The sequence below is a fragment of the Bombus pyrosoma genome, linkage group LG7, assembly GCF_014825855.1.
Source record: "Bombus pyrosoma isolate SC7728 linkage group LG7, ASM1482585v1, whole genome shotgun sequence".
NCBI classification, from domain to species: domain Eukaryota; kingdom Metazoa; phylum Arthropoda; class Insecta; order Hymenoptera; family Apidae; genus Bombus; species Bombus pyrosoma.
The window spans coordinates 10,310,051-10,322,464 of NC_057776.1; the positions used below are offsets into that span (position 1 = coordinate 10,310,051).

The following is a 12,414-nucleotide window of genomic DNA, read 5'->3' on the forward strand; positions in this document are numbered from 1 at the left end:
ATTTCACCCAACCGCTCGCCTTTCTCCGTAACTTTGAAAGTTTCGCGATCGTTCCAGCGTAGGTGGACTCTGTACTCGCCACTCGCATCGTTATTTCGAAGACGGGTCAGCAATTTGAATTTCTGGTGGAGTTTGAACCAGGTGCGGTTTGAATTTGTGGGAACCACGAGGATCGAGACGTGGTTCGAAGAAAAAGTAGTACATGGCTTCGTTCTCAAACCTAGTGTTACTTGTTCCAGCGATTTTTCTTCCTTTTTAAAGCGTACAATCGATATTAGGTTGAATAAATATCTTTGACTGTATGAGATCCTTTGCTAAATACTTAACCTTAAAATCCAACGACTACGTGTAGTCATGGAGACACAAATAGAAACTAAAGAATAATTATCTTCTTTTGGTCCTAATAAATTCGCCTTTGAAGAGCTGAAGATTTCTTAACAAGTGCTCTTGCTTTCAAGCTATAGAAATTACGCTCCGTAAGTGTCATATAGTCATCGCTGAAGCATCATCGAAGTGGCAGCAAGGTGTTCTTCATCCTCGGGGGTCAAGAATCGCAGTTGGCGTCAAGGTCGACCGAGCTTTCCCCAGAAAACTCAAACTGGTACTGTTTCTCTCTTTCTCTCTCTCTCTCTCTCTCTCTCTCCCTCCCTCCCTCTCTGAAGTCCTTCCAGAAGCGGTCGGCTCGCAAGAGGCAGCGATAAGAATGGGCCGCCGCAAAACGGAATAAAAAATAGGTCAGCCGGCGCGTATCGTCCTGACGAACAAGTCACTCTCACGAACTGTCTCCGAGGCACCTTGGACGGGTCCTCGGTTGCGCGATAGGTGGGTCAGCCTCGGCCAGTGTTCTTCGTCTCGGTGAGTCATTGCTGGGCCCCGCGGCGCTGCGGCCTGGCGCCAGCGTTACGCAACACAACCAGCGGCACCCTCGCGCCGCACCGCACCGAAGACGATGTTCGCGATTCGCCAAGTTCGCCAAGATGTGGACCTAGCCTATTCTGTGGCTTCCGATGTTCAACTTCCAACAATTTTTCTACGAGTGTTTGTTCTGTGATTCGTACGGTTCTTGGGTGAAAGCAAGTTGACGAAGCAGCAAGTCGATTCGACGACTGGACATCGTTTCCAATCGAACGTCTCTTTCGGTGTTTGGAGAACGGGAAGATAAAAATTTGTTAAGCTACTGGTCTATGAGATTTCTAATTTCAGGATGACAGAATGAATGAAATGACAGAACGTTATATATATATATATATGTTTGTGTATTTCGTGTAGTTAAAAGGACAAAATATATTTTCGTTTTATACAGCCTATATGTAGTTTCTCTCTTATTGATTACGTATATGCATATTGAAAATAGAACAATGCAAGCGGTTAGGGCATTAACGCGAATTTCAACGAGATCATAAGTCACTTTGAATATTCGCCATTCAAAACGTAAATTCTCTGGCTGACGAGAATAGCTGGAGGCGGCGTATCGCCATGAAACGGCAGATTTTGCACGCTTTCCTTCTCCGACAGAAGAGTTACCACGTGCGGGGATCGCTTTCATAGGCGCTGTTCCTCGCGATTATGCCGCAAATACGCTGGTTTCACGCGTAAAGGATCACCGTGTTCGCACAGCTGGGAAAGATAGTGATTTGCAGACCTTCGAGAACGCTGCCCTCGTAATAGAGGCTAAGATTACGAACGGGCTGTTTGCCTTCTCCGCAAGATCGATAGCCATCGACGCATAATTTCGCGATCAAACGTGCTATTGCGCCTGATGATCATCGCTATCGAATCGCGAGTCTCGCTCGTAAAAGATCTTCGTTTTTTCTGTCGCCTTGCGTACAGCTGTAAATTTCCGACTCTCTTCGCGATCTTCGTTCAAGGTTCTTTCTCTTCATCGTGTCCATGTCGATGTTTCTGTTTGGCACCGGTGTTAATTATTCGTGCGCCGTAATTGCGCTCGAATACCGGCGACGTTAAGAAAGATATTACACGTTGGGCCATGTACTCGAGTCAGCGATATCGAGGAAGATAGAAAGAACAACGCTTGGAGTTTTCACGAGGTCAGATAAAGGAGAGTTCAATGAGAAACGCCTTAATCGGTTCAAGGAACTGTCCCGGGCTTCGAAGGAGACTCGGGATCGATTCGAAGGCTGGCGCGTTACGATCCAGCGTTTTACGATCGAACTCCCCCAACGTCCTGATAATATTCCAGGGGATAAATCTTGATGGCGAGGTTTAAAGGCGTGTTGCACACATGCACGCGCATTTACACGAGGCGATGTTACGGTCAGCGGGAGTTTCAGCTCTCACGCCTCCGCTTTGGCCTCGTGAGATTTCGAGAGCCACGCGAACGCGTCGACGAGCCTGAAGAAACGCGCGTAAACGATACGCTAGTCTCCTAAAGCTTTCTATTTCTTTCTGTTCCAGGTAAGACAGTTTTCCCTTTACGTCGTTTCTCTGGACGCGTGGTTCGATCGCCGATGAATATGAAACCACGTTGATCAATTTCGCAAATTAAAAGGTACAGAAAAGCGATGTTAGAAATGAAACGAAAGCGATGGCCAGTATGGCTCCTGGGATGCTTAATTAATTATCGAGTATCTAAAAGTATCTTAGATTTTATCCAACTCGTCAAAATGCAAATTTGACACGAGTAGATTTTGCACGCGAGCCTTGCACGCAAGGTAGATGGAAATCAACGATTTCAGAAAGAAAAATAACTACGTGAAACACATCGAACAGAGGTTCTCGATGATCCCTAGGCTCGTTCTCAATCGTTTATCAGAATTTCGAACGGCGCACTCGGTCACGACCACCCAAGGGCTCGAAACTTCCTGGTGGTAATCGACCGGCTAAATACGTACCTCGCATTTCCTGAAGCATCATCGCGTAAATACGGACGTTTCGGTGGAACTGGTTGTTTCGAAACAGACCCGCGAGCGTCCGTTTCGTATGTCCGTACGGAAAAATAACCGCGAATTTCGAAGATACCCGCTTGCAATTCACGGTATCGCTAAATAATACTTATTGAAGATCGTATGTCTGTCATGTGCTTCAGAAATCGATCGAATACACGTTAACTATAGGTGCTCGATGGCAATAACTTTTCAATAAGTAGCAGACTAAGAAGAGGATATCTCGCTTCGCTTAAGGAGCATTCGATTTTTATTTTAATCGATCTTAAATACACTTTTCGTTTAATTGTATAATATTCTGTTCTGAAGCTGAAATACATTACGAAGAGTCAATAGCTCCATTTGCCTTCTCAGATCACTCCAGGCGTCTCGTAATTTCTCCTGGGGGATTACTTTTCCACAAATCCCGACGAAAAGTATAATTTACCGGTGTTGATCACAGTGATCCATAGCGATCAGTTGATAAAGATCCCTACTGATCATTGGGCAGAGCGCACGGGTCCACCTGTACCGTAATTTGAATAAAACATATTCCCCCGTCCCGTTTACGATGTCGTAGCCCGCGGCCCCACTCCGACGGCTGATTAATTCGCAGTTCATTCGCTACACGCCAGTTTATCGGTAAACGCGTCAATTTACAACGTCGTTGCGCGCATGGCTTACTCCGCTGGTGCAGAATAGCGATGGCCACCCAAGCAAACGTAAGCCAGCTCCCAGGATCCCAGACTATTCTCTCGATATTTGTGATTCGTGTACGTATCGACTCAGAAATCGTTATTATTCTCGTAAATAACAACGAAGTAGTCGCGTGTTGTCTCATTCGCGCGAATAAATAGACGCGGCGATGGAGTACTTTTGAGAATGTTTCGAAAGTTTATCGATGTGGATGAATTATCTTCTAGGTTTGCCTAGAGTAGTAGTAGATTCTTGGAGAGTGATGGTAATGAGAAATGGCGAGAACACACAATTGAGCAGCATCGAAGGGCAACAGGGATGTAACAAGGGATACAAAATTTTGGTAACCAGAAAGAATAGAATCATACAATACACGCACATTTACAAGCTGTGTAATACACACATCTACATATAATACAAGTCACATCTGCAACCTGAGCGTTCTAATCTTCCAACCTCCTGAATGTTACTTACGTTTCGATACTAACGATAGGAATGAAGACCGAGTCTCTGCCGTATCTATCTAAGTAGATCGCATAGAGAACAGAAAGTCGACGATCCCCATAAGTTAACTCGGAACAAAGGAGAACTATCCTTAGTTTTCTCAGAGACTATCGGGCTCGTAGTCGCTAACGAGCGAGAGGAGACCGAACCGCCGCGACGGCGCGGCTTTTTCGTTCCTGATAAAGTAGAACGTGTCGAGGCTATCGCAAAACGAAGCTAGGCGTCCCGAAGAATAATCGGTATAGGCTCGGCGGCTGATACGCCCTCGGCCGTGAGAATCGTGCGAGATAAACTAATGACGAATCCGTGCAACGGTACGTAAAAGTACACGAGAATCAGACTTTCCTGAGCACCCGGCTCCCGGTGATACGATAAACGGATGATGCATCGCGCGCGTTGCCTACCGGAGTTTCGATCGTAAGACGATCGCCGCTCGTGCGTTTCTTCGATGCTCGCTCGTGGGTGGACCGGTAGACGTGGATTGATGGCTCGCGTTGCCGCCACGTTGCCCGCTGTTATAGAAATTTCAGAGCGAGTCCGCTTTCTGATGTTCGTCGTTCGATGAGAGATTCGGCGATAAGCGGTGGTGGTTGCTCCTTTCATGGAAAATTGTTCGATCGATCTTCAAACGGAGTTACAGAAAATGAAATAGAAACGATTGTTGCTCGATCAGTGATGCTTCTAAAGAATTTCATTTTGTCGATGAAACAAATCAGAACCCGTTTTCGACCAAGAAATCGAATCTCGTTGGTACTCGCGCGTGATTCGAGCGCAGTGTGTGGAGAAGAGGGCCGGTTCGGCCGCGAGCAGCAAAAGAACAACAGAAACAAGGCCCCAGGGTGGCGATCAGGGACTATAGGTGCCCGCAGATGCTCATAAATCTTGTCCTAACGCTCGGTTTATTACTTGTAATCAAGCAACCATGAATTCTGCTGAAATCTCCTACGTTATAGTCAGTCGGGCTGCCTTCTACTTATCCTCCTTTTGCGCTTGCATCAACCCCCGCCCGGTACTTTGCTACCGCCTGCAACTACCCCTGTACTTTTCCACCTTTGAAATTTCTATCTCTTTGCAAGGAAAAAATAAGAAATTATTCCTGGAAAATTATTTTTTCGAATCGTATCCTGGTCAAAGTCGACGTTCGTCTTCGCTGCTATATTTCTCCAAGTCTCCGCTCTAGAAACTATTTGTATAACTGTGATATTCAATATTCTCCGTTTGATAAGTAACGGTCGTTAACTAATGATCTTCAAACGGACCGATCTGTTTTTCACCTAATATCCGCTCGAACGTCCGTTGTGTGACCGTCGGTACCTTGCTTGGCCATTATCGACGCTTTACCAGCGTAATGGCTTCGAAATGACTCTCGAACCGGTGAGACGGGAAACCGATTCTACCCATTCATTAGTAGCAGTGATTTTTAATGAAACGTAGACCAGAGGGAGATTTCTCTTTGAACGAGACCGTGTTCCTTTCCAATGAACTTGTATCCGTCGTAATTATACGGAGTGTTGAGTAGAGGCGAGAAAAAAGCGTTATGTAAACACCGTTTCAGAAACGATGAGATATTTTCTTAAACAGCGTGCATAGGAGTCTAGTTCTGTAGAAAGATGGGTAACTCGAGTTTGTTATTTCTTCTTCGGTACGTATGTCAGATACCATGAACTGTTCTATCGATAATTAAACAACGATAGAGTTTTCATTTCTACCGTTGTTCCTCGTTTTTCCTTTCGGATTAAATATTTTCAAGTTAATGTTTTAGCGATTCGAAGGTATCCTATCAGCAAGCTATGAATAACGATCGACGTTGGCAATTTAAAATTCTTTCAAATAACTAGCCTCGAGGGTATTCTAATTTAAAATGCAACTATTCATCGCGTCTATCTTTTTATTTCGGTCCTGTTAAACGGTAATCGGTCGTCCAAGCCTATTAAATACGATACGACAAACTGTCCCATCCCTCTGTAAACGAATTCTCTGAAGCTACGATGGAGCTGACGTTGCTAACGGGGATATAAACAATGCTCCTTCCAGGCGGTTTTTATCGTCGAATGGCTGGTCCCGGGTAAAATAAAACCAAGTAACGGGAGCACCTCCCGCGGAGTTTTGGAAATCGCACCAGAGTCGGGCCAAGTTTTTTCCTCCTGGTCCAGGGCCTGGCGTGCTTCCATGGTCATTACCTTTACGATCAATCACACCGCTCATTATCTTTAAGAGCGCGGTGTTACACGGCGGTCGTTACACGTTACGACGTATTGGTTGCGCGACCGCGAAAACGCCGCTCCATTATACGCAAACGGCGCGACTCCTTCTTTATTTTGTTATTTCCCGTGCATTACCGGTACTCCTTTCTCTCATCGACATCCAGTCGATCTACGATAAAAATCTTATAACGTCGTGGAGTTCAAATGACGTAGAAATTCGAACGCTTTCGAACAAGCATTTTGGCATGCGTCATTATCCTGGTATCGAGTTAGTTAATTGCAGATACGCACAGGTCAGTGCCAATGATTCTTCGAAAGTGACAACTAAGAACAAACTCGATTCAGCAACGATGCAACGAATACCTGTACCTTTATATTGCCAGCCTCTTCAAGCTCTCACTTTTAGGAGAACGCTATCGAGCGTATTCACGCAACCATTTTCACGTTATTCCTGTTTTCTTATCAGATTCTTATAATATCTATAACTACTAAACGTTCGAACATCGTCAACGATGGCTATCTCATCGGAGAAACGTTTCACCTGTCACCCGCAATCAAGCATAGAGGAACGAAATCGAGGAAGGAAGGTGAAGGATGAGAGAGCGTGCGCTCGTGGCCGACGTAACGACAAAGCGAGCAGACTGCGAAGCGCCAGACGAATTTTCGGCGGCGTTCGTGAAACCGCGGTTACTCGTAAATCACCGAAAACGCGCGTGCTCGGATCGCTTTCAGCCACGATAGAGTCACAATTAGCGGCTGTCCGTGATCAATTAATAACACCTCTGAGCACACACGCTTCTCTTAGCACTCGACGAGCTGTCGCTCATCGGATGCGCTAATTAATCCACGCGTATCCCCCCCGACGATTAATCACACCGTCGTCGTTTTGAACGTTCTCTTGAAAATTCGTTTATACGTCGATCGACCGTAGCTCGATGCTGCGGCGCCAACAGGATTTATGGGCTGATGAGTCTCGATTTTTGTAATCCGTGAATCGTAGAACCTTTCAAAGCGAATACTTACAGAACCAGAGAAACTAAGTATTCCCTTTTCTTTATATCGATTTCTTTACTACTATTTGACTAACAATAAGAACCAATTATATCTTTACACATTCTGCCATACATATACTATGTATCTTTCTTTCTCTCTCGATAAATACAATTTACATATTGGAGCTGGCATCGTATCGTTGCAAACTTTTCACATATCGAAGAACGTTTGAGTCAAGTATTACCTTCGGCCGATCGAAGGAATGTAAGTAACGCAGAAAATAGCTACGAGCCGTTGAATGGTTCGCGTCAGGGTTCCTCCCGATCGAAACCGAACGACCGCGATAATTACGGTGTTTCTCACTTTGCATCGCGCGCGCGCCTCTTCCGTCTTTACGTTTAGAAGACCGTGCGCTTGGAAATAATCGTAGGTTGTCGCGAGGCTCACCTCGGCTGACCTCCTCCGTCGTATATTTCACTCGATGATAATTGTTGGCGATAATTCATTTCACGTGGCGCACGAATGGCAACGCGCGGATTTTCCTGAAACGTATCAATTAGAATCGTTCGCGAGAAATTTCTGCAGATCCCTCGGACACACCCTCCGAGCAAGTACCAATTTCATGCAAATACGACGGCCAATTAAATTCGACTTAGTCTCCGTGCCGTTTGATTAGATCTTTGAAATCTGTTCGTAACGCGCAGCTCGTACGATGTTTATTCTATTTTGCAAGGCGGCTGTTGCGTAGTCGAAATTATTTACGACGTATTGAACATTATGCGCGAGCCGTCGTTCCTGCGCGCGATCAAAATCAATTTGTATCGTGGAAGAATTCTAATTGACTCTAACCAGCTCTAGCCACTAATTCAATTGCGAGCACGCGCGCCACTTGCGGATGGACACTCACTCACACGTATGCGTTTACAAAGCCACGTTTACGTAGAACCTTGAATCTCTCTCACGTATAAGCCTCTTAGAAGCCAAACTGTTCAACTGCACTTCTTTTTTTTATTCGTTCCTTCGTTTACTTCGAAATGATTGAGAAACTAATTCGAATCACTTTATGGTAAATGACTAAATTCATCTTTAATACCAAAAAATCTCCTTTACTTTTCAACCCTTATCAAACTTGATGAATAAGCCGCTGCCGCTTGAGAACGCGTTCCTGGCGAGGTCGAGGCGCGATCGAAAGCGTCGCCCGCTGGCTGAATGTTGGTAATGAGAAGGCGAAAGGGAAATAATGGTGGACGGAGCTCGAGGCACGGTACCGTGGCACGTGACGTCCGAGGAGTCACGAGCTGGCATTTCCGCAGCGGTTCCGCAGACGTGACGCGTTCTCCTCCAGCTTGTTTTACGTGGGTTCACAGGCTATCTCTCCCTGTCGCGCGCACGCGACTGTTTTTCTTCCGCCCTCGTCGCACCGCCGCCGCCGTCGCCGCCTCTGCCACCTCCCGGCTGCTCGTCGCGAGGTCGGACCACGTGATATTCGGCATTGGAAATGCGCGTCGCGAAACGCTCTCTGCAGGCGACTCACGCTCCATCGGCGACGATTTATAGACGTTAATGGGTTAATATCGCCGGTTCCTGGCGGATCGGAGCCACGGAACGTCCGATCACGTAGACCCCGCCTCGTCGTTCCCCCCGCACAACCCGGGGAAAAAGGTGCAGATTGATGAGCGCAAACGAATAATCTATGGCTTCATATTCATCCCGAGGATCGGGCGTCGACTCTCCGTCTAGTCGTTTTACCATCCACGATCGCTTCGTTACAAGCGCAAAACATGAATTCCTCGCCGACCCGACCCGATGTATAAAAGATCACCGGGCATCGATGCGATACGGTGGGAGAGATTTAGGTGGCTTTAATTAGGCTACATCGCGAATTAATGCCCAATCGGTGGTTTCCTTTCGCAGAGTGTGTGCCCCGAACGAAGAACCTCGATATTAGTATTATTTATACCTTTTCTGTAACGTCGTCGATGATACGTGTCTTATTTCGGAATCAGCATACGGCCGAGAAATTAGGTTGCACGATGAAAGAAAAAGGGGTTGACATCTGTAAATAAATACTTCGTCACGGTTCGTGATATTCCTTAACGATCCTCCGGGGAATCTCGACGGTATTCTACGGGCAATTTCCACGTCACGGTCTCTCTATCCATTCGCAATAAGTCTCGCAATTTCCCGGAATCCTCCAGGATGGTTTCTCGGAAACAACAATATTCAATCTCTATCGTAGATGCTCGATCGAGATAGTGGAAGCGCGAGAGTCATCAGGGAGAGTGGACGTCGCTGGCTGCGGAAAAAGGTCGGCCGTGAAAAACCCGTGGGAAAGTATCCTCGGGTAATACGAATGAGCGGGTGCTCGTACTCGCGTTTGTCCACGACAACCAGGGGAATCGCGTCCGGTGGTCGGGAGACAGGAATCCCGGTACTTTGCTCGAGCTGGCGCGTACCTACGCGCCTCGACAAGCGCATCGATAGGATCGATCGACTGACTCGCGGATTGATGGATCTGCTCGCGTCCATTTCGATGGCGATTTCGTGGCCGAGTCTCGGACTGCCGCGGTGCAACCGTTCGATAGCGGCATTTTATTTGTGAATGTTGCGATGTCGAGAAAATCCGACACTCTCGGTCTATGAATTTCGAAGATTGACAGACATTTGGCGGGAAATGTGTTTCTTTTATGTATCGCATAGGGGAAGGAGATAATTACACCGTATAATTACGAGCATGTAATTACACAGGAGATTTTTCATGCTACGAGGAGAAGTATCTCAGACGACTGAGAAATTCTCGCAATTGTCTTAGGTGATATTTCAAAGGTTGCATCGTCCAAGAAAAAGGCAGAGTAGTCGACGTGCAATAAACGATCGCGAGTCGGTTACCAAAAAACGACGAACTATTTAATCTCCTATCGATCGTAGGTATAGCACGAAGATTAATTCTAGCCGTAGGAGCATTATAGATTGTTATAAACTGCGTAACGCAGAGAAAAATTACCGTTCGAGCCCTTGGAGGCCGACAGAACGTGGCAGAGAGAAAAACCGTGGAACGTGACCGGTCGAATTTTATGGCTGTCATATTTATGGCATGCGAGCGCCTTGTCCAAGAAAAACACAGCACCGGGAATTAATAACTGGCGGTGATGAAATTCGTTTTGTCGCGAGTCTCCAGGGACTCTGATTCATTTTGGTACCCCTCGGTTTTGTTGCTTGATTAGCCTCTCTGGAACCCCAGGCATTTAGAATACAAAAGTACATTTGTACGGCCACTACTTCTGTAATTCAATTTCAACGTTAACTTTCTCGATTTTTCAATTTGCTTTGATCCCTGCAATTATTTACAACGTCCGAACGGTTGAAATTGTTCACAAAGGGAACATCTAGGAAAGCAAATAGCGAACGTGATTTGCCACGAGGAATCGCGTGGAGAAGAGCGAAGGAGAAAGGGGACAGCCGTGTTGAACGTTCGGCATAGCGAAGCGAGCGTGCACGCAGGATCGACAGATCGGAGATAAACGCTCGATCCGACAGGAACATCTCCTCGTTTGCGCCGATCACGTCGAACAAACGCGACCGAGGGAGCGTAAGACGCAACTGCATCGGTTACGCGTGATCCATTCAATAGGATGCTTTAACGACGACATTAGCGGTGCACCGGGTGTCATCAACGTATTGACTAAAACGTTTAATTGTAAGAACCACAGTCGTATCGTAGACTATTCCCTTAAATTTGAAATTTTTGAAATTTCGATCGACGAGATACGAGGTGAAGGTGGGAAAAAAATTCCGCTAAACGTACATACGTTGAATCATTTGCTTATTATCGCGATCGAATTTCCAATAATAGCAGATCATAGAACGTTGGAAGGATGAGTCGGGTCGAAAGGAGTGTACGTGATCTGATCGATGGCCTCGTGTAGTTACAACACGCGACTACACAGGCCCGATCCTTAACTTGTTAGCCGCGATTGCCGACCTGTGATTAAGGTAACGGTAGTCATCAATTCGGCCACGTGATCGTTAGCCTGTCAGTTGACGACCGACATTTAAGAGGTGGCCGCCGTGAAATCGGTCGACGTAATTTGCCACCGTGTGACGGCGGTCTCGATGCGAGAACGACCTTTAAGCTTACCCCGAAATTTCTGCGTTACCTGGCTTTCGTCGATCCACCACAAACGATTACTGCCAACCTTGTATACTGTGTAATACGTATATCGAATCGATGTTCTTCCAGTTTCACACGGTATCGTTGCAAAGCTTGTATCGACTGAAAGTGACTCACTGGTTCGCTACGGTTTATCCGTTCTCTTATCCAATTTTCCTCAGCGAGAACTGCGTTATCGTTTCGCTAACGAGCCGCTAACGAGTCTCGATTTTGCCTATTTTTTGTTCCTCTTCGATCGGCCCCTTTCTGTCTGCAATTTGTTAGGTGTTAATGGGAATTTTTTGCCACCGGTTATCTCCTCCTCGCTCGAGGCGGGGTCGCTGATGTTTCGTGACAAATTGCCGAACGTCGCCACGAAAATTTCACCCGGAGAATCTTAGGTGTCGCGACAAAGTATCCAATTCGGTGATTTTCATTCGGCGCTCGCGACCTTAAAAATCGTTTCTCAACGTCGTCAAAGGAACAAGTTGCTCTCAAAACCTAATTACAGCGAGCAACACTGGTGTCGTTAATATTCAATTAATCATCGACTGGGCGTTACGCGTTTTCTCGATAATTATCGGTCGTCCGCGAACCAACACTCGACGCATCGTCTCGCCCCGTTTCGTCGATTTCTCGTCCGCGATTGGCCGATCCCCACGTCGTCGTCTCTGCGATTCCTATCGTGTCCGCTCGCTTCCGTTGATACACCGTAGAATCTTGTCCCAAGCGCGTACGCGTAATCGAGAAATTTGTCCGATGTTCGATTTTCATCGGCCGACCGATCTTCCGTGCTTCTCTTGCATCCTTTTTTATTTGCCTCTTTCCTCTGCAGTAGGTAATTATTTTTCTTAATAAATCGTTTCATTACACTGGTCGGTATACATGTTGGCTAAATTAGAAAGCAGTTTTGTAATTCCATTTCTCAGACAAAATGTCTTTAAAATAGCTACGACACTTTTTCGTGTCGTTTTATTAACAACGA

At 46.3% G+C, this 12,414-nt stretch overlaps 1 protein-coding gene across 1 annotated transcript in view; it reads left to right on the forward strand.

Annotated features, from left to right (window-relative positions):
* Window positions 1–12,414, forward strand: part of LOC122569837 (myocardin-related transcription factor B-like) — a 184,474-nt gene that overhangs the window by 74,274 nt on the left and 97,786 nt on the right. Inside the window, 2 exon segments of the mRNA XM_043731464.1 lie at window positions 2,416–2,476; window positions 2,478–2,509. Of these exon segments, the coding sequence (XP_043587399.1) occupies window positions 2,416–2,476; window positions 2,478–2,509 (93 nt within the window).